Source organism: Capronia coronata (genome assembly GCF_000585585.1).
Source record: "Capronia coronata CBS 617.96 chromosome Unknown acBCG-supercont1.11, whole genome shotgun sequence".
Taxonomy (NCBI): Eukaryota; Fungi; Ascomycota; class Eurotiomycetes; order Chaetothyriales; family Herpotrichiellaceae; genus Capronia; species Capronia coronata.
Genome location: NW_006912903.1, coordinates 1156531 through 1177998, shown reverse-complemented (window position 1 = coordinate 1177998; position 21468 = coordinate 1156531). Strand labels below are relative to the sequence as shown.

The 21468-nt window shown below is 52.7% G+C and overlaps 6 protein-coding genes across 6 annotated transcripts; 2 read left to right on the top strand and 4 right to left on the bottom strand.

Moving 5' to 3' along the window:
- Positions 1–343: 343 nt before the first annotated feature.
- On the bottom strand, positions 344–2488 carry A1O1_09193 (uncharacterized protein; the record flags this gene model as incomplete). The annotated part of the gene is made up of 1 exon (XM_007730049.1): positions 344–2488. The coding sequence occupies one exon, from the start codon at positions 2486–2488 to the stop codon at positions 344–346; it is 2145 nt and encodes a 714-aa protein (XP_007728239.1).
- A 675-nt stretch (positions 2489–3163) lies between these two features.
- On the bottom strand, positions 3164–5862 carry A1O1_09192 (uncharacterized protein; the record flags this gene model as incomplete). The annotated part of the gene is made up of 3 exons (XM_007730048.1): positions 3164–4687; positions 4739–4878; positions 4935–5862. 3 exons carry the CDS (start codon positions 5860–5862, stop codon positions 3164–3166), a joined length of 2592 nt encoding a protein of 863 aa, XP_007728238.1.
- A 2397-nt stretch (positions 5863–8259) lies between these two features.
- Positions 8260–10428, top strand: A1O1_09191 (uncharacterized protein; the record flags this gene model as incomplete). Its single annotated transcript, XM_007730047.1, has 1 exon — positions 8260–10428. One exon carries the CDS (start codon positions 8260–8262, stop codon positions 10426–10428), a length of 2169 nt encoding a protein of 722 aa, XP_007728237.1.
- A 778-nt stretch (positions 10429–11206) lies between these two features.
- On the bottom strand, positions 11207–12043 carry A1O1_09190 (uncharacterized protein; the record flags this gene model as incomplete). The annotated part of the gene is made up of 2 exons (XM_007730046.1): positions 11207–11556; positions 11938–12043. The coding sequence occupies 2 exons, from the start codon at positions 12041–12043 to the stop codon at positions 11207–11209; spliced, it is 456 nt and encodes a 151-aa protein (XP_007728236.1).
- A 616-nt stretch (positions 12044–12659) lies between these two features.
- Positions 12660–15065, bottom strand: A1O1_09189 (uncharacterized protein; the record flags this gene model as incomplete). Its single annotated transcript, XM_007730045.1, has 1 exon — positions 12660–15065. The coding sequence occupies one exon, from the start codon at positions 15063–15065 to the stop codon at positions 12660–12662; it is 2406 nt and encodes an 801-aa protein (XP_007728235.1).
- A 2167-nt stretch (positions 15066–17232) lies between these two features.
- On the top strand, positions 17233–21159 carry A1O1_09188 (uncharacterized protein; the record flags this gene model as incomplete). The annotated part of the gene is made up of 1 exon (XM_007730044.1): positions 17233–21159. One exon carries the CDS (start codon positions 17233–17235, stop codon positions 21157–21159), a length of 3927 nt encoding a protein of 1308 aa, XP_007728234.1.
- Positions 21160–21468: the final 309 nt, after the last annotated feature.

Sequence of the window (21468 nt, the reverse complement as noted above, 5' to 3'; positions counted from 1 at the left end):
GCCGAAACCCGGCTCCGGCACTGCATCGTCATCAGGCTCCGGCCTTGGCGTTGTCGAGCTCACCAGCAGCATGATTTACCACAGTACTACTATCTACTACCAACATACTTACATGTACAAACTGGACCAGGCGTACGGCATCAACAGCTTGATACTAGTAGACCATGTCCATGATTCAGGTGGTCAACCAGAAAGACTGCAGTTGTGATAAGATCATGAGACAGAGCGGACGCCTTTCCAATCCCAATCGTTGCAATCCATTCTTCTCGACTGGCACGCATCTAACACTCAACCACGGTCGACTATCTAGAGAGACCATGATGCTGTCTGCTGCAGTGCTGCATCAAATCCCACTCTCATGGGCAACGTGAGTCTGTCCTGATGCGTTGGACAATCTCGCTGCTTCCTTTTCTGCGTCCCATACACCCAGGAAACTGCCCAAGTCATCGATCGCAGCATCTAGATCAAAGTCTTCATCGTTAATCAGCCCGGACCGCTTCTCCATCGTGTCAAGCCTCATCGCTCGTTGCGCGTCCTGCTTCGAGCAAGATGAGGCCGCTTTGCTTGAAGAGATGGGCGGCTCCTCTTTCGCCGACAGAGATGATTTGAGTATGCCTTTCGGCGCCGCCATCATCCTTGATGAGTTTGGAGCGCGCATCGCATTGCAGGGTGAGGTCTGTTCCACACCATCCCGTTCGTCACAGCCAAGCGACTGAGACAAGGCTGATTTCGAATTCATCCTGTTCTGACTCAAGACAGTGGGCTTCGCAACTTTCATAGCCGATTTGATAGAACCTTGCGATGATCCCGGAGACCGTTCACTTGCGACGAAAGACGCCTTTTTCCTGCTCTTTGTCACTCGACAGATTGAGCTCGTCTTCTTCAGGGAACTTCTATCATGCTCTGGGCTAGGCTCTGTAGCGGTATGAACTTTAGAAGTCACAGTGGAATGTGAATACAAAGTATCATTGGCGGGTGCCTCCGCAGCATCAACATGCTCCTCGTCTGCGGGTTCGCAGCGGCTTGGGGTCCGAGATCTTGTCAGACCGGCACACACAGCTTTCGCCTCAATCTCAACCTCGGCTGGCCTGGCTGATTTTTCAATTGTATTGACACCAATGAGTTGCGATACCGCGTGCCCCCTGGGCAATTCAAGCATGTCCCCATTGCTTGACATATCGGAACGCCTAGACCGCAGAGTTGGTTGTGGTAAGACCTGGGCAGATGGGAGGTCGTTGGTTGTGTTCGTGTTCGTGTTCGCGTTGGTTTGATCTTTCGTATATGTCGGCATGGCCTCAAGCTCATTCGGCAGTGTATTTTCTGGTGCCAGAGATAGGGGTGAGGATGCGACAGCAGATTCTGCATTGGAACCTCCCCGACTCTCCGCCTTCACCACTTTTGTCGCTACTGCTTGATTGGGATCATGTCTAGGAGGGAGAGTCGAAATTTCAGGCCGAGGCTGGCTGGATAGATGGTCGTAGCGGTTGTCAGAGCTGGCATAGAAAGTAGGTATGCTGGCAGCAGGCATTGAAGTAGACTTTGTCTCCAAAACTGCACCCTTTGCCCTGAAGCCGTCCATGGTGTCGCTTCGATATTTGTTCATCTCCTGTGGACCTGCAGCATGCCAGGAGGAGCTCCTCGTGGACTTCCTCGCCGTTCTAGTCCCAGTGACTGGCTGTATAACCCCTGCTTGCGAACAAGCCCCGTTCTTTTGACCGTCTTGCACCAACTCGCTGGTACCAAAATGGCTGCTGCGCCGCATGCTTTTGGCAACTTGGACGATGGCATCCAGCATCGGCGGTAAGCCCACCTCGCCCGGTGCAGACTCCCATTCCTTCGTTCTGGAGTATGGGCTTTTCTTCGCCAACGGAGAGGAAAAGGACGGCTGAGAAAAGTCCGGTTGCATATAGGAGTCGTTCTTCCTTAGCCAATCCTCGACTTTGTGATTCTCCTGCGAACAAGGTTGGCCTGGTGTCTTGGGATGCACCTCACCGGCACCGCCTCCCAAAGAATGATGCTGTGATATCACGCGACGAGTTGTCTCAGAGGAGATCTGGGCGGAACGTTCAGGTTGCGCAATTGCTTTGGCAGCGGTCTGTGGCAATGCATGTCTCTTCGAAGGTGCAGCAGACGACGAGGTCCTTAGTTTTGCAGGCTTGCGGACAGTCTCACATGTCGTGTCCTGTGCTGTCTTGTGCTTGATATTGGTGGCTGTCTTCCGTCTTTTCCATGGGTTTTGCCATCCATTGTCAAAAGGGCCCTTCAACTGGGCGGCAGAGATCAATAGAGACTCTCCCCGCAGATATGCAGTTGCATAGCTCTCAATGCGTCGCTTCGTTGCAATTGTCTCCGTGTGCCTGTCCTCCTCATCAAATCCTTCGGCGCCACCATAGTACACTATTGTGTCCTTGCAGACAGGTATCTCGTCCGCGCAGATGGGTGATACTGGTCGTGGATACACCGGTATTTTGGGTTTGGCAAAAGGCATGGCCAAGGGTGGGAGGCCCCCAGAATGGAGGGATGAACGACAAGTAAGGATCCAACACTCATGAAAGGCCAACGGAAAAACAAGAAGAAAGGGACAATGCTGGCGAAAGGGCTGCAATGCAACGCAGTCAGTGAGATGCAGAACTGGCAAGGCAACCGGCAGCAATCAAGATCCGCGCTTTGGACGCGTCGCGCGTTGCCGTAGAATTGCAATCACGTGAAATGATGATGACCACTTAAACTCTGTATCAAACAGTACCGACAACTACCCAAAGCAGATATTACGAACGATATAAGCATCTGTGAGATGGCCGCAAGTAGGTAAGCAGTACAGCGGTAAAGGATTCTTGATCTAGGAATAAAGATATTTCAGCTTTTTGCCATATTCTACTAGTACAAAACTGCAGTGACTCGACTCGGTAACAAAAGGAGACTGTCTTCGCCACTGTCAAGACAGCTAGCTATCTTCAGTCTCAACCATGGTGGCAACAACGGCCAAATCGAAGTCTGGTCTCGACCATGTCGTCTCAACCGAGCACGACCCTCTCTCGTCTCTCCTTCCCATTACAACATCCATGCTCAAAATCAATAGAAGAAACTGACGACTCCGGGACTGGGTATCAAGAAAAATGTCTCGCGACCAAAAGACTGGATTCCGCAAGGCCAACGGTGCTGCTTATTGTTGAGTTACTCCATCGTAATAGGTCTTGTTGGTGCTGCCGTTGGTGACGTTGGCAGAACCATTGGTGCCCATGGGTTTCTGGGTATCAAAGGCTCGGTCGACCTGGTTGCCGAATCCACCGCCGTTTCCAGTCGAAGATTGATATCCTGCTCCGGAGTTCTCGCTGTTAGGATGGTTTCCTCCACGGATCACTGGAGTGGTGGTGCTATGCGGCTTGCGGGTAACCTTCTTCGCCTTCGGAATGCCGCTGGTTTCTTTGGCGCTTCCAATGGAGAAGATTGGAGACTCCCAGCGTTCACCCTTGGCAGCAAGTTCTTTGTACTCGGTGGCCTTGGTTGAAATACCACCTGGCAGAGAGATGTTCTTGAACATGGAATCTTGCTTGGTGACGGCCACGTTGACGTTGGTCTTGGAAGCGACTTCCTTGGTCTTCTCCTTCTTCTCCGTAAGCTTGGCCTGCACGGCGTTGACGTAGGACTGGAAGATGTTGGGGGCGTTCTCCGGATCTTCTTTTGCCGCTGTCTTAGCGCGCTCAACTTCTTGATAGACGGTGTATGCGAAGGCATCCAACTTCTCGAAGTTGTCCTTGATCTGCTTCTCGATGATCTTCTGGATGACTGGTCGCATAACCTTCAAAAGCAACGGCTTGGCGATCTTGAAGAGCAGCTTGTGGTTGGACTGCTTGAGCTTGATGTTCAAGTTTTTGATGGTCACATCGACCTTGTCCACGGCCACAAAATGAGTACGGTCGGCCTTCTGGGCATTGCGAGCAGCGATCTTAAAGCTGAAGCCCTCGCCGCCCAAGAAGATGTCCATGACTCCCTTATCGGTGACGGACGGGAAGCCTTGCTTCTTCTTGATGTAGTAGGCAACATCACGGAGATCCATCTGGATGCCTGAGCCAGCAATCATGATCTTGTTGTCCTTCTTGTTCGAGACTCCCTTACGGCCCATACGGAAGTAGTTGTCGCTGCCGAATTCGAAGACGTTGGGGAACAGATTGTCTGTCTCGATGACCAAATTCTCGACCACAGCGTCGATCATAGGATCGGAGACTTCAATACGAGGAATGGGCACATAGCGGGTGTTCTCAAAGATGCCCGGGATGATAACCTCGGTCACATCCTTCAGAAGGTGCGTCTTGAACACTGGTTTGCCATTCTCGTCCTGACCAAGGTCAAGGAAGAGTTTCTGCACAGCGTCTCCGAACGCTTTGTTCTGCGGGTCTTGTTCGAACTGGTCGGCAAGGAACTTGACTTCATCCAAGATGCGGTCTGTGTGATTGCGGTAACGGTCCCGAAGGAGGAAGTGACCGTGATCATAGAGCTGGTTCCACTCATCGGTGGCAGCGTCTTGGAGGATGAAGCCCTGCTCCTGGAGACATTTGCGGATGAATTTGTCGAGAGACTTGAACCAGTCCTTGAGTTCGGGGTCTCGATCCGCATCCTTGTAAATGTCGTTCAACGACTCGAAGAAGTCATCGGTGCTGGTGAAGTTCGCAAAGCGCTCAATGAGTGTCTTGAATTTGGTTAGCGTTGATCTATTGTCACGAATAAATCCTGCACGTACCTTGAGATTAGCTTCGGCGCTTCTCAAGTTGTCGTCGCCATGTGCACCTTTGACAGTCCCGTGGGATTGTTCCTTGACGTTCTTCGCATGACCGCCATAGGTCTCGGCCAGGTCGAGCAGCGTCCCAACGGCTTCCTGATCTGCCAAGAAGTTAGTCAAAATGATGTGGGGGTGAGGGTACAACGTGTAGCCTTACAGTCTGAATGGCCCTGAATTTCAGCAATCATCTTCTTCAAGCGCCAGATGGTCTGGTCGCGACGCTCCTTGGGCATCTTCTTGTTGAGGTAGTTCTTGCTACGCTCCTTGGCGGCATCCTTTGTCTTTTTCGCATTTTCCTGGTGCTCGTCAGGAATGTTTGCTTTGGCTTGTTCCTTGAGATTCGCAGCGGTCGTCTTCAGGCCTGCAGCGCCAGACTGTTTAGGGTCGTCGGTGTTCTGCGACTGAGCGGTTTCCTTGCCCTGCTGCGCAGCTTGCTGAGCCTGCTCGCGATCGAATGGCTTGTTCTTGTCGAATGTAGAGCGAGCCTGGTTCTTTAGATGGTCCTTCGATGGAACATCGTGCCATGTGTTATCCTCCGCAGGATGATCGATCTGGTTCAGCTTATCTTCCGAAGGATTGACACGGTCGGCTGCACTCTGAGCAGCGTCGCCGGCCATGTCTCGGAGGAGGACGGTGGCGTCGTTCAACAGCTTGCGGAATTGGCCATTGGAGAGGATCAGTCTGCCGAGAGTCTTGATGCCGTCGAGGGCTTCATTGCCGTGTTGCTTAGCGGTGTCTTTGTCTGTGGGGGCATTAGGGAGGCTGGCGTTGTTGGCGTCCAGGTGCTGACTGTCCCAGATGAATTCCTGAAGCAGGTTGCCATCATTCTTGGACAGGAGCAGGTACTTGGCTTGCGTAATGACGTCTTTGAGATCGGCGACAAGTTCGCGACCCTCTGCCGAGAGCTTCTTCGAGGGCGAAGAAAGGGCGCTGGACTCGAGGGCGCTGTTGAGGGCGACATCGATTTGTTTGTTGGAAGGTACCTTGCCGTTCGAGAAGGCCTGGAAGATACCGTACAGCTGGAGCTTCTGGTTGATGTCTTTCTCCTTGACTGCGGTGTTTGTGGGACGGTTTACAGAGGCCATGATTGATGACGACTAGCAGTAGAAGGGAAACAACAGGACTGGGGGTATCACAACAGCAGGAAGAATTAAGATACACAAACTCAGCGGGGTATCAAATGAGGATGCTGAGAGTAAATGTGTTGCGCGCGTGTGAGTGTATGTGCGTTGTAAGGGTTGATTGGGTTGGAAGTGGTATGAATGAAGAGAGAAAAGGTGGGAAGTAAGGAACAGGGAGAGGAATGATGTATTTGAGTGAAGGCTGGGGGGAGGGATGGAGGACGGGAGGGGGATGTTGTAATGCCTTCATTCTAGTCCAGAGGGCAACACAGGGCACTTGCAGGGCATGGCAGGACAGGGCACGCTCCCACGGGGCATCAGACACTTGAGTCTTGCATCAGACATCAGACCTCAGACATCAGACATCACCCACTGCATCACAGACCCTGCCAGTGTCTGTTCCCTTTCCAGGTTGTCACTTCTTGCTTTGCCAATGGTGGCACAAAGGCGTCAAACGGCGATTGGCAGGCGCCCACCTCTGGTTCCCGGTTTGGCAGCGATCTGGCCATGATCTGGCTTCATTTGAACGCAGGGGTCAACTAGACAGGCTAGACAAGGAGGAGTGTGGCTTGCTAGGGACACATGGGAGGACAGGCTTCTACAGGAGTACGGAGCATGAGGCTACTACTGTTGGTACTACAGAGTACAGTACGTGTGCGAATACATCACACTGGGGCGTGAATGAAGAGGCTGGTGGAGACTGGAGTGATATTCAATGCGAGAAAACAGAAAACAGAGAGGCGAGAGGAGAAATGATCCAGAACTTTTGCAGCGGCTGGGGGCGAAGGAATTGACGAGTTGCGTGAGTTGGCCAGGGGCGACAACAACAGTGGGTGAAAGGTGTGAAATGATGTGAAGTGATGATGTCGTTGATGGAAAATGCCATGATAAAATATATTATGACATCAAGCGACCCCATGGTTGTGGCTAATACTGGCCACTAGTATCGCTACGGCTGCCTATCTTAGTCACTTAGGTAATAAGTGCCACACTAGTTGTTAGCACTATCCCCATGCTTATTACTCCTCCCAATTCCACAATTTCCACAATTTAATCTGCCATGCCCACCGTGACTGCCACTGCCAACTGCAACTGCAACTGCAACTGCAACTGGAAACTTGGCAGACGCGCAAATTCACTGGACTGCACTGCACCGCATGAGGTGGCCAGCTTGAGGTGCATCGTCAGAATCGTGGCATACTAGTAGTAAGTGGTAGATGGTGCCCTGCAGCTTCCACTTACTGCATCCCAGGTCTCATACCACTGCCAGTGGCAGATTTCCATGTGGTTGCGTAACTCGCCACCCACACAGTACACTGGCACTGGTAGATGCTTTGGGTAAAGTACATTCAAGCATTCATCCAGGGTACCTCCAAATGCAGTCTGCTCTCCCCAGTTATTCATGTCTTCCCCTGCTCCATTCCTGCTTTCCAGCCACACTGCAGGTACCACGTATATCATTGTTATTATTGTTATTGTGTGCTCTGGACTAACTGTTCAAAGATCCTGCTCGACCTTTCTGGATGTGTGGCATTTTCTTGTTCCCCAGGATTTGCCCACAAGCCTGTGACGCAGAGCATTTTGTCCAGTAGTAGCCAAATTTCCCAGCGTTTCCACGACGACCGTGACGGCGACGCCAGGTCTCTGCTTCCTCGAAGCTTCCACCACTGGCAGCTGCACTGTAAAAATCGTGGGGGCGGCATCGTCATCATCGTTAGATGGAGGATCGTAGGAAGGGAATCTGACGGCGATCGAACACCGTGACGAACACTGTCGAGCAGATCGCAGACATGCCAGGCAGTAGTAGCGCTTCATGTTGCTCTCCACAAGAATGACGTCGAAGCTAAGAACATAAAACAAGGATGATGGCGTTGGAGGTGGAGGTGGAAGAGACTCCCACCACTCAGCTTGGTGTTGGATGCCATGAGACACACTAAATAAATCCGGACCTTGCAGTGTGGCTGGTGTGCCAGTGGTCCATTTGAATAATCCCCCTGCCACCTCCAAAGTCCCCTTTTTGCGGCTGCGAAATGCGTAGGGTACAAATACAGATGTGTTAGTAGCGCGACCAGCCGGGTCACGTGGCTGCGCGTGACCTCTTCGAGCTACGCATCCTACGCGTTTTGCACTTCATGTTCACCTCATCCCCATTGCAGCCTGGTCGGGCGGAGATTTTTACGCGCGAAATCCCTACATCTGTTTACCACATACTACTAGTAGTATGATGAATTGGAAACTATCGGTAGATCTTACAGTTGGCTACTAAATCCCTCTTTTGGCCGGACACAGCCATCACATAACTGTACCTACCTTATTTTATAAGCCACTTCAGATACAGATTCAGTCATCCCCACTGTCATCATGGCAGGCCGTACCGGGGTGGGTGTACCCAGACGTTCGGTGCGAAATCAGAAGAAACAGACTACTCTTCAATTCTCACCCCTGCCATCTTCATCTCCGGCAAAGGCAGCCTACAGTCCGGCTGTGCAAGGTAGACTAGCGACAGTCAGGTATGGTGGTTCAAGACAGTCTTCGCCAATACCCCGAAAAGACGGCGAGGACCACTCAGCAGAGGCTGCAACCTTGCCTACTCCGGAACCCTCATCTCAGGTTGAAGACTCCTATCAAGGTATGCTCTCAAATGGTATACTATCTGGAACCAAGTCTTACAGTGGCCTTCAAGCTTCTCGCACCCCGTCACAAACCTCCCTACCCTCCTCTCCTCTTAGAGCTCGGTCGCCAAAAGTATACAAGGATATCAGTGACGACGAGGACGACGATGATGATTTGGTGTCATCGGCGAAGAAGAGGAGAAGACTTACACCTCGCATATCCGTTGCTGAAGGACCCGTCTCAACTCGCTGCAAACAGTCCACGCGCTTGCAGTCAAACTCAGCATCACATCCCACGTATTCTACACGTTCAGGCCAGGAGCAATCCGCAGTCTCTGACTTCGGATCACCTGAAAGCAGTGGCGATGAGGATGTTGTGATGGCGTCAAAGCCAGCCGCCCGACGCCGCCAGCCAAAAGCAGTTCAGCATGATGATCCTTTTATTGTGAACGACGATGAGATACAATATATCTCTGACGAGGATACCCAGGAAGCCCCACCCATGAGGAGTCAAAAGCCTCGTGGAAATGGTTTCGTTGTTGCTGACGATGAGGTCGAGTTCATCTCTTCTGATGATGCTACAGAACACAACGTGCAACAAAGGCCCAAATCCCACAGACTGTCTGCAAGCCACAAGTCGCCTCATAAGCGACGCAAAAGTCGTAGAGAGCAAGAAGAACTCGACGAAGACCTCAAGGATCTGCAGGACTCTGAGCAGGAACATGTTGGAGCGCAGACTCGAACTAGAGGAGGCCCTGTCACGACGCAACGGGATAAATTGCGAGAGCACCTTGACCTTCTAAGACGCCGACGTGCTGGAGAAAGGGCTCCGCGCGTGCTCGACTCGGAGGACGAGGAGGAAGAAGAGGAGAAAGATGAAGATGAAGCTGTTGATCTAGACCTCATTGGTCATCCAGACCACGAATTTGCGTCTGAAGGGTCCGCCCATTCTTCCCTTGATACAGACCGCGAGTCGCAGGGAGGACAACCCCAAGAGGATGAGGACGATTTCATTGTCGAGGATGCCACCGGCAGACTCGGTCGGCCGCATCCTGACATACCATTAGCCTTCACGTCCTTCGCGTCCGCTAAGCCTCGCGAACTCTTTCCACATATCATTGAGTGGCTAGTGAAGAACAAGATTGCCCCGGCTTTCGCACGCGACGATGAACTCTACAATCTCGCTTTCAATCGAATTGACGACCAAGTGAAGGCTCAAGCAGGGAGTCGACTCATCTCCTCCGCATGGGGAGTCGACTTCAAAAAAGCCATCCTCGCCAGACCCAACATGAAAGTGGAGGCGCTTCCAGGCGACGACGCGGACAATATACGCGATTGTGATGCCTGCAACCGCAGCGGCCATCCAGCCCGGTACGAATTTGTGCTTTCAGGCCAGCCGTATTTTAAGAAGACACTGGAGCCCGTGGACAATTCCGACGATGACGAAGAGAACTATGATGATGATGACGCCAGCCGCGATGAGGATGGATATGTCCTGCCTCCTGAGAATCGTCGCTTCTACCTTGGCCGCTTTTGCGCCGCCAATGCCGAAATGGGCCATAAGTTGACTCACTGGAAATACCATCTCAACGAGACCCTGATGTCGTACCTTGAGGAACAAGGTGTTCTGTCGGCGGAAGCGATTATCACGCGGGACAAGATGAACAAGAAGAAACGCGAGAAAGAAGCCGAGAATATTGTCGACAACATGGAGCAGACGGGCGTAATTGGCGGATTCTGGGCAGACTTTGAGAACGACCTCAAAGACGCCAGATTGGGTATGGAAGACTACGACCGGAAGGGAGGACGCTCCAAGGGCCGTGTCGGTGCGATCAGGGCCAAGGGCAATGGCTTGATCAGGGAGTGGGGAGGAGACAAATATCACGTCACCAAGGCCGTCGATTCGGATTCGGATTGATATTCACAAGATGGGCTCTCATCCTATCGATGCCTACATTGCAGCGATCTGCGTCGGATGTTCGGGGCGCTGAAAGAAATGCGCATGCAATACATGAAATTGGCAAAGGGCATTTGGCGGCTGCCGAAACACTCTTGCGCCTGCATCTGACTTCCACTCTTGGGCTATTGGAGGGCTGGTTGACGTGTCCGAGAGAGGATGACTATTGGATGCACTGCTCAGCCGCAGACAGGGCAATGGATGTTTTTGAGAGATACCCGCAACATGCAATGCCTATTCATTGGTCTAAGATACGCTGCTGGAGCTTTCAATCCGGACGTTTCTCCAAACAACTGTTCTCTCGACCGCACATTCCCTTGGCTCTATTGTGACATGTGTATATCGACATGTTTTTGAGACGAGAGAAATATTGCCATTATTTTGGATTTCAGCTTCTCGGAGCTCTGTTTTAGGCCCAGCAAACCGCACGCAGCCCCAATCCACACACAAACATTCCCATCTTAGGGCTTTTCCCCCACGCTGGGGAACCCATCGATGTATCGTACAATTGAATCCTCTGCCTTCCCTCTGATCCTCCTGACATGGTGTGTCGCATCAGACGGGAGGACAAGCCGGCGCTCCAAGCGATAGCTCCGACTCAGAAACAACACACAAACCAGCATTCCCTCGCTTAGTAGACGTTCCGTGACTTGTCTCTTCTGCACACAGCTTCGTCCTCCTTCCTCCCGGAACCGCTGGTATTGGGAGGCTGCTATATCTTCGCGCACGGCCGTCATCGTTACAACGCCGGCTTCGCTTCACCTTGGGCCTGGCCCTGGCCGCTCTGGATCAACCCCTGCGCACCTTCGGCCATCATGCCCCGCTGCCTCTCCTCTTCCATATACTGCTGCTCTTCACCAAGGGCGAGGGCATAGGGGATTCCAAGAAGCAGAATACTCGTGGCGAGCACCCACAGGCCCTTGCCGGAGTAGTTGACGGTTGAGGATGTGGCGGAGACAATAGACGAGGAAATGGAGGTGATGCGCGCGCGGGTTTTGGGGGGGATGATGTCGCGAAGCGCGCTGAGGCGGTCGATCAGGGATTCTTCGAGGGCGCCGGCGTCGGAGGCGTCGTCGGAGATTTCGGAGTCTAGATGCCAACAACGAAATATGTCAGTTATGTCGGTCATGGCCAGAAGAGAATATGAGATGGGATGGGATCGAGATCAAGCACAAAAGAGACAAGCAGCAGCAGAATGGAGCGAAGCAGCGCAAGCAAACGACTGTTAGGGTAATGGTTTGGCCGAAGTTGGTATGCCAATGACTTGAACCAATAACCAATAACAATAAAGTCTGAAGACTTGATAGACTGGTGATCAACCAACTTCTGGGGGCTGATGTATCATAGTCCTTTTCACCCAGCAAACAATGCAAGTCGTCGGTCTGTCCCGCTGCAGAGAACTGGGGAAGGAAGGCAAAGGCAAAGCAGAGGACAAGCGGCAAAGATGGAATCGGAAGTAGCCTTGCATACCGGTATCAGTGTAATCGTCGTCGTCGTCGACTAGCAGTGCTCCGTCCGATGTGGCCTCGGGCTTGTTGAGGAAATGCTCGTCCTCGAGTTCTTCCAACTTGACCATTTTGGCAGTGGTGTCTTCGAGTAGATGTCTATTGCTGTTGTCGTGGGAACTTGATCCTGGCGTTAATCCTCGAGGAGAGGCAGGAGATATAGGGATGCGTCTCGGGGGAGATGACTGTCGTTGCGAAAGATGATGGATGGGGACGAGAAGCTCAACTGACCTCGTCTAACAACTTTTCGGTCACTGGAGACGGCGGACTGCAGGCTGCGCTGTCGTCGAGCTGGGCTTGGCATATTGGTTAGTCATTATCTCATGCCGCTTTACTGGAAAGGCATGGACGATAAGGAGGAATATATCAATATCAATATCAATATCAATATCAGTTCAAGTTTTGACGAACAATCGCCATGATCTTAAAGCCATTTGATCGTAGCACGCTAATCTAATTGATCATTAGAAATACATTCTGCCTGTAATGATGCTCAACGAATTTGTCATCCCTGCATACCACGAATACCAGCATTTACCAGCCGGTACTCATGGGTGCTTTGCTAGAGACTCCTAGCAGGCAAGCACAGCAGCTCGAAAAGGAGTGCTCAGGCCCAGCAAGTTGTGATCATAACCCGTCTCGTCGTAAGGTGGAGGGTGACCATATCCATATGACACATCTCATACATCAGTCACCCCATTCAATCAGCATTCCATCCGCGCCTCTCAACTCGCCTGCAGCAAGACCAGATCCCCCTTCCCCTTCTCCATCGTTGTCCAGGTCGAGATTGACGTCTTTCTTTCCTTTCGGCTCCTTCCGGACCACGACCTTTGGCGGCGGTTTGTCCCGTTGCACCTTGCGCAAGAGGCTGGGAATGTGCTGTCGCTTGGACAGACCTACGCGGTAGATCACTTTTCTGCCACAGGAGAGGTTGAGAGCATTGATTGGTGAATGCTTCGTCGGCCCTTTTTCCGCAGCAGGCTTAGATGGTGTCGTGAGTGCAGACGCTGCAGAGGGATTGTTTTCTTTCTCCGGTGATGCAGAAGGAGGCTGTAAGTCGCAGACCGAGATCGGGGATACCGTAGGCGCTTTTGGTGAGAAGTCGCCCACGTCCATGCTGGGCACATTGGCCTCTTTCTCCGCTAGAGCGGGCCGATCGTTGATGATGTCCTGAGATTCATCGTCGGCGGGCCAAGTCTCCTCTTTTGACGGGACCTTCTTGGGTTTGCGGCCTCGTTTCTTAGGTCCTGCCACGGGGTCCTTAATCTCGGCGGCAAGGGGAATCTCGATAGTTATCTTGCTTTCACCCTCGTTTGTTGTGGTCGTATCTGCAGGGCCATCGTGTCTTGTCTCCTGCCCATCTTCCTCCTTGGGCGCATCTGCTTCCTTCTTAAGCACCTTGAGATCGGGCGGCAGGTCGAGCTTCACGGGAGCCGGCTTCGTGTCCATCCAAACAACGTCTTCTTCCCCTTCGCTAAGCATGGGATCCGCCTTTTTCAGTAGGGCTGCAGCAGATGTCTTTGCGCGCTTCACCTTGCTTTTGCGTCCGGACTTCTTGACGCTGGCCTTTGCTGGTGTGATTGCTGGTGTCTGCTCTTTGTCGTCTGCTCCATCTGCAGCTGTGGTTTTGGCCGGGGTGTCGTGTTTGGCCTCTGGAACAGAAGGCGGAAGAAGAATGGTGTCTTCTTCGTCGATGACCCTCTTGGATCGAGAACGACTCGGTCGCGGCTTGTACTGCTCTTTTGGTAGCCCAATCATCGCCTCGTCGCTGAGGTTCAGCTCGCTTGTTGGTTGTTTTGTGGGGGGGCTTTCTGCAGCTAGTTTTTCATGCTCTTCTTCGTCAGGAATCTCCTCTGATTGTCCCCGCTTCCTCTTCTTGACTGGAGCAGGATTGCCTGGTGCTTGAGGCGCTTGAGACAATGAATCCAGTGTCCCTCGTCTCGGTCGATTTGGTGGCGGCATGTTTGGTAATGCCAGTTCATCCCTTTCCACGTCTTCCGACACCCCAGGCGCCGGGGACTGGGAAGGTACCCTGGAATTCTTGGGTTTGCGTCCGCGCTTTTTCGGCTGAGGCTTGTCCGATTCTTCCGTTACAGCCACTGAAGGCAGTGTCTTCGCAGCGACATCGACTGTGGCTTCGTTCCCAGGGCCATGGCCTTCTGATAAAGAATCAAATGTAGCTCCGTCGTGTTGCATAAGACGAGTGGGGTCCACTACCATGGCCTGACCCAGCTCGGCTTGCGGTGGGTCGAACAAGGAGTCTTCAAACAAGACAATATCGGGCCCGGCGGAACTCTGCTCTTTTCGTTCCAAGTGTTGTAGCTCCTCGCTAGCCTGGAACATACTCGCAAAGCGTTCAGCCTCAGCTGAATTGGGGTCTTCATTCAATGAGACCTGGCTTAAAGAGCCAAATGGGTTGGCGTTGACGTCAAGACCTTGTCCCGAGCCACGAAAATCTAAGTTGAGGCTCTCGTACCGTCCCATCGAAGCCACTGAGGTCGTCAAGCGATGTGACCCGTCGGTGGTTGACTGGCCGATGAGACTCAGCATGCCACTAGGAATGGTGAGATCCGTCGAAAGGGAGCCGTTTGTGGCATTCGATTCTCGTGGCGGATCTGATATGGATTGACCCAAGCCATCTTTGACTAGGCGCGTTCTTTCTGGCGACAGCTCCTGAGTGCCAGCGAATAACTCGATGTCGTGGACGGTTCGAGACCTGGCGGGGTGGCCATAGACCCTTGGCTTCTTCGATCCCGACTCCTTTGCACCACTGCTGCCGCGGAAATCATTGGATATCTCGAGCAGATCACTATGGGGCCTCTTCTTTGACCGTGCAGTAGCAGAGTGGACAGGTTCAGAGGTACCATCCAGAAGACTTATGGAGCTTCGAAATCGCATGTCAGGCTGCCGTTGGCTCGGGGAGAGATCTGACAGTCGCTGCGTAGGATCCAGGAACTGGTCGAAGTCGTAGCCGGAGAGTGAAGGCTGGCTTGGAACTGTAGTATCGCCTACGAGATCCTCGGGAACTGCTGGAGATTTGATAGGCGAGTTGAAATCGGAGTCATCGTCTGAGTCTGCGATTTCGCACGGCATTACGGGCGAGAGTGGCGATGATGGATATGGACCAGGCAATGTTTATGAAGTGTGAGTTGACGTCGCCATCGCCATCGTCTTTTTGGGGGTCGACGCGCCTTACTCAGAAGGTGACGCGTAAAGAGCTGATCATGTGATTAGAGCGCGTCACGAGATCATGTGATTCAGGTTGTTCCAAAAGCACGTGATGCCTCGATATACGGCATAACTCACGACGTGGGCAAGTTATATTCAGTGCTACAATACAGAGTAGATACTGTACGCTGTGGTGAAGGGCCACCTTGCCTCTAGGTGCGAAGCCCAAGGAAGAACAACACCAGCACTAGAGTTCTCCTCACTTGAAATGATACAGCACGGGCTTGCCGTGTTGATTTCTTTCAGGGAAACACTATGTCAATCGATTCCAGAACCACACGTTACTTTCATAGCTGTGTCTCGGAGAAATAGAAGCGCATTGGAACGTCGTGAACAACCACACCCAGAGAGCGCCACCGATATCTGTCATCCGTGGACAGAACACTCCGACGAGGCTCGGTCACCGCATGAGACTGAGGGCAGCAGGCGGAAACCGTGCCCAGAGTGGCGATCAGCCAAATATCCGAGTAGGACAGCAAGATCTGTGAAGATACGGCACAACTGGAATATCTGGCCCAAACCTGACGCGTGAAGTCCCCCTTGTGCCATGGTTGGGCAGCAATCAAACAGAAACGGATTTGCATTGCCAACAATCCAGGCACCTGGCCGTGTATGGGACTTGTGTTTAGCACTTCGAGTCTTGCATGATAGGACCCATCATCATTGGTGATCCTTCAGCCCCGGTCATTTACCTTTTCAGCATCTTTGCACCTGGCCGGTTGCAAAGCACTCTCTGTGGCGTCCCTCTCAAGATCGAATCTGGCGGTGAGATGACGGAAAAGATGTGCGACCATCTAGGCTGGCGACGTGGCTACTTATCGTGGTCGATGGTCTATGCGGATCATGCCTTCCGCTGTCCGGACTGCGATACTGAGTTTGCACGGGAGTGCAACGTGCAGCGTTACTGCCTAGCGATTGGCTCTGGGGCTGAGGACCGATGGGAAAAGGCCGGGAGCCCCTGTAACAAAGAAAACTTGGAGCCGGGAGCAGTCTTGGAGGATGGACAGTGCCAGGTTGAGATGCAGGGGAGTGTCAGGGCCAGCAAGCGAAGGTCTGTTCGCAAAAGGGAGACTGGGATATATCGCAGCGAGGGGGTAAGAGTGCACCCGTAGAATCTCTCGTTCAGTTCCGTGGATGCGGCGGAGGAGGAGACAGACGTTCGGCAGGATAGCGCAGACAGTGAGCTGAGATACAATCCTTCTGTTGTAAAGGCTGGAGGTTCCTGTATACCGTGGGTAGGCAAGTCAACGTCATGGTCGCACCCGAGGAGGAAGACAGAGTTCGCGGATGATGGCAGATGGAATCATCGATGACCATCTCTTTCCTTGTTCCAAAGCGTGAATAGCTAGCTAGGAGCTGTGTAGTATATTGCAGATTGAATCCATCTCTTCAGCTCGTTATGAAGGTGTATGGTGTGTACTGGCGGACGCAGGAAGAAAAGTTGTCTTGAACACCAGCGCAGTTTTGACTTGAGGACCGTGACTGTGATTTCATTCCTCCCCCACAGCCCACAACAACTAACAATCCACCGACCGGCACCGCAAGTTCCTCCCTCGATCCTGTCTTGTCATTCATCATCCTTCTTCACCTCCGAGTCCATCACATCCATCACATCCAACCGCCAGCATACCTTAGGTACTTACTACACACTACCTACATATTGTGTTTGTATCCCAGTACCCGTGCACATCGCTCTGCGTCTGCGCCCTCGCTCAGCATCCACTCATAAACGCTCGCGCATCGAAGCGTCGCCGTGTTCGACAAACTGAGCCTCTCGCTCCCCCACGTGCCCGGCGAAATCTGGTCCTCATACCTGGCTCGTTCCTAACGCCCAACGAGTCCCGCCAAACAGCGCTGTTGGCATCCTGTGTACCCGGTACTTTGATCCTGGGTCGCACCACGTTGCTCGTCTCAACGCTGCCCGATCTCCTATCTCGCCTTTCCACTCTCCCGCCAACCGTTCCTGGCGAATCGATCCTCGCACGCTCAAGGACAATCCCTGACATCCGACAGTGTGCCCAATGTCCTCCCCATGTCAAGTAGCGCTCCCGCCAGAAGATCGTCCGCGACTGCCGCCACGGTAAATGGACACTCCTCCCCCCGGCGCCAATCCGGCTCCGGCTCCTCCTCCACCACTACAAGTCCCTCTGCGAGCACAAAGCCCATACCGATTGCAAGGGGGACAAAAGGGACACAGACATACAATGGCAGAGGACCGCTCTACAAACTTCCACGGGCGGCCACCTTTGACCAGCCCATTCCTCCATTGTCAGAAAGAGACAGCATCTTTGCGGATCATTATGTATCACCCCGAAATGATCCCACCTCTCCCACGCCAGGAGTAGCCCGGACTCCTTCTCCAGATACCTTCCGGCCTGCTCCTCAAAGTATGACCACTGTCGTCTCCCGTCCTGTTTCTTCTCCGGAAACACCCAAACTCTCTCAAATTCATTCCTCCAGGAAAGCTGATTGGGTCGGGAGATCTGACTCCTCCAATGAGAAAGACAGCGGTTCTCTCCCACCGTCTCGCCCGTCCGTCGGCACGATACAAGGGATCAGAAGAATAGCGTCTGATGGCCACTCATGGGCTGACAAGTTTCATGTGACGGTGGGATCAGTACAAGGACAGGACGCTAAAGTTCATGAAGGGAACCCCGCCGAACAAGAGCGCCATGATGTGCAGCTTCAAAGTGTGCAGAAGGCTCCGGAACGAGAAGTCCCTCAATACCTGGTGCCTGAAAGGGGTGGTTCGATAAGAGCAGCGTTGAAAGAAGGACCCCGGGCAGAGCGCAGCGTAAGCCGCGGTCGAGCCCATGTTGACAAAAGCATCGAAGCCACGGTCAAGAACCCAGAGACTGGCGGTACAGCACGAAGCAGAAAAGCCAGCCATATGATGGGAATTTTCGATCCTCGATCGGGCGCACAGACTCCTGTCCATACACTCAACGAACGTATTCCTGAGGCTGCTGACAACAAAGAAACCTCTTCGCGTCCTACAGGCCCTAGCACCGAAAGTAAAGACGCTGGTCCAGACTCAGAGGACTATTTCGACGCTGCCTCCGCGTCAACGCAAGGACATGGTAGTCTCGCAGGCGCTTTCAAAGCTTCCGGGGCTCCATCCCCGCAAAAACACCAGCATGATCCCTATTTCCGTCAGCAGGACCTTGCGGAGAGGCCTCACCTGCCCACGACACTGCTAGAAGAGATCCGGAGTGCCTACCGCACAGAGAAACCGGAGAGGGCGTCGCTCAGGACCCAAGATGAGTCGGGTAAACGGGAGCAAACTCATGCCTTTTCGGGAGTCAAGCTCCGTCCCTCGGATACCCGTGATGATGAAGAGGAACGTATTTCCGCTGCTGTCTATTACCCTCACCCAGGTCCTTCGCCGGAGGAGATTGAACAGTTTACATCTCCCGGAGAGGTTGTTGCCGACCTCGGTAAGCATGGCGAAGTTCGAACTCCAGCTGCGGAGGCCACGAAACCCTCTAACAACAACGAGGTCGACTTGCCGCGGAGGCCTGAGCACATTGACATTTCGGTTGTGTCGAAGAATGAAAAGAAACTGTTCCACGGAAATTACCACCCCATCGACGAAGAGCAACCAGAACGACCCACTCCGGCCTTGTCACCAGTGGAAGAGGCTCCTAGCGCTACGACGATTAGCACATCAGAATCGGAGCTTGAGTCGGGAGATGATTTGGGCCCTCAGAGTCAGCATGATGATATGGCTACCACGCCGACACAGCAAAGTACTTTTCTCAAGAAGCCTAGCGAAGTTGCCGTCCCGAACACGAAGGCAAAGGTCGTCCTGGAGCCGTACAAGCATCAAGTTGGAGGCCACTCTACAATCTTCCGCTTCTCGCGGCGAGCCGTCTGCAAGCAGCTCAACAATCGAGAGAACGAGTTCTATGAAAGAATCGAGCAAAGACATCCCGACATGCTCAAGTTTCTTCCGAGGTACATTGGAGTGCTCAATGTCACTTTCTCCAAAGTGCCCAAGCAGGCTCAGAATCCCGAAATTGGGAGCAAGGATCCAGCCGGGGCAGCGCGTCTCAATGGCAGCGATGGTCAGAACATCGCCGGCAATAAGAAAGCAGAATCCGCTGTCCGGCCCGGGATTTCGGCCCCTTTCGAGAAGCCACGGATAGTAAGCCACTCACAACAAATAGGCAGCATTCCGCAAGTTATTCTGGAACAAAACAAGCATATCATTCCTTCAAACTATTTCGCTCTACCGGAGCGACCTCGAAGTGTTGATCCAAATCATGGACGGCGGCGTAGCAAGGATCTGGAATTGTCTCCACTGGGCCCGAGGAATGGCCGGGAAGCTGAGAAGTCACCGAATCGGCCACCCATGCCAGATCATTCGAGTAGTTGGGGGAACACTTCGGTGAATGAGGGTTTGAAAGACAAGATCCTTCGGGAAGTGTTTGGACCACCACCCATACAGTACTACCGTCGACACCTCCCTTCGCACAGCACAGTGCCCAGACTGAAAGGTAACCAAGGCCCTAGAAGGAGAAGAAGCAATCTTTCAGTCAACTCAATACCAGGTGAGGAGTTGAACTCGTCGGAGAGACCCAAAGAGCAACCTCACATACCCACTTTGAATGTGAAACAAGCAGAGACACCCACTCCAGCAAATCACTCCACTAAAGAAGACGATGTTGCGAATGGCGTCTACTCTTCTTCAGTCCCGGCATTGGAAGAGATGAAATATAACCTTGAAAAGGTCAAGACAACAGGTAGTGACGTGTCAAATATGTCCGTTACATCCGGCACAGAAAGCAAACCGCTCGTCAAGAGACGTCACTCCGGCATGGGTCTCCGACGGCGGCGACAATCTGTCAACGGCAAAGAGACGGCTGACCTTGAATATTTTGAGGACGAGGCGTACGCTACTGATATTGGCCCTGACACCAACAGTGAGGTCTTCGCCATGGATCAAGAGAAGCAACCAGATCACGGCAATAAGAAACCCACATACTCGGAAACCTCTCAAGAGGCGCCAAATGAGTCTTTGTCCAAGTCTTCTGATCCGGCGAAGGCCTCAATAGTTACGGCAGGTGACTCCAGAGAACAGTCTCAGACAGATCTTGTTCCCACCAATCCCAAAGATGCGCAATCCTCAAGTAGTGGCGACCGGGTTGTCTATTTTATTCTGTTGGAAGATCTCACCAGTGGTATGGGACGGCCTTGTGTGCTCGATCTGAAAATGGGGACGAGACAGTTCGGCGTGGAAGCCAGTAAGAAGAAGATGGAATCTCAGCGACGCAAATGCAAGACAACCACGTCGCAACAACTCGGGGTCCGGATATGTGGCATGCAGACGTTCAATGCCAAAACACAAAAGGTGACGTACGAAGACAAATACTACGGTCGTGATCTCAAGGCCGGGCGTGAATTTCGGGAAGCCCTCACCAGGTTTCTGTACGATGGAGTCAGCTATGATAGTGTGGCTCGCCACATTCCGACCATCCTGCACAAGCTGTCCAAACTGGAAAGCATGGTGCGGCGATTACCTGGGTATCGCTTCTATGCGAGTTCTCTCCTGATGCTGTACGACGCCGAACCTCACAAGTCCCGCGAGGCCGAGGAGGCGGCGCGGAACGGACTGGATATTGCTCAAATCAAGAAGAAGGAGGGCAAGAAGTGGCCGCCGCCCATAGAGATCAAGATTGTCGACTTTGCGAACTGCATCACCGGCGAGGACGAACTCCCTCCGAACGCGCAAGCGCCGCCAGCTCACCCGCACGATGTTGACCGAGGATACTTGCGAGGGTTGAGAACCCTCAAGGCCTACTTTGAGCGGATCCTGAGTGACATCAAAAACAAGGATATCCAAGAAAATGGTGGTCGAGGAGAAGAATTGACTGCCGCCGTGGACGAGTGTACCAAGGTCCTATCGAACTCCAGTAACGGGGTCGAAGAGGATGATGATGGGGAAGTCAGCGTTTGAATTTGGGACATGGACCATAGGTGTTTCCGAGTCCTCGGCCATGAGCTCAGGGTGAACGGAATGAAATGGAATGGCGTGGCGTGGGATGGACATGATGGAGTCTTCTTTTATGGTTAGATGAGGGCGGGAGCAATCCTGGCAAGGTCGACACGGTTGAGGGTTTAGCAAGGAGTGAGGAGTTTGTGATGGTTTTGTCTGTTTTGTTTTGTTGTGTACTCTTCTTCGTTACGTAGTCATTCATTTCGTGTTGAGAATACAGTTGTGTATGCTCATGCTCAGCTCATGCTCATGTTCATACTCATACTCATT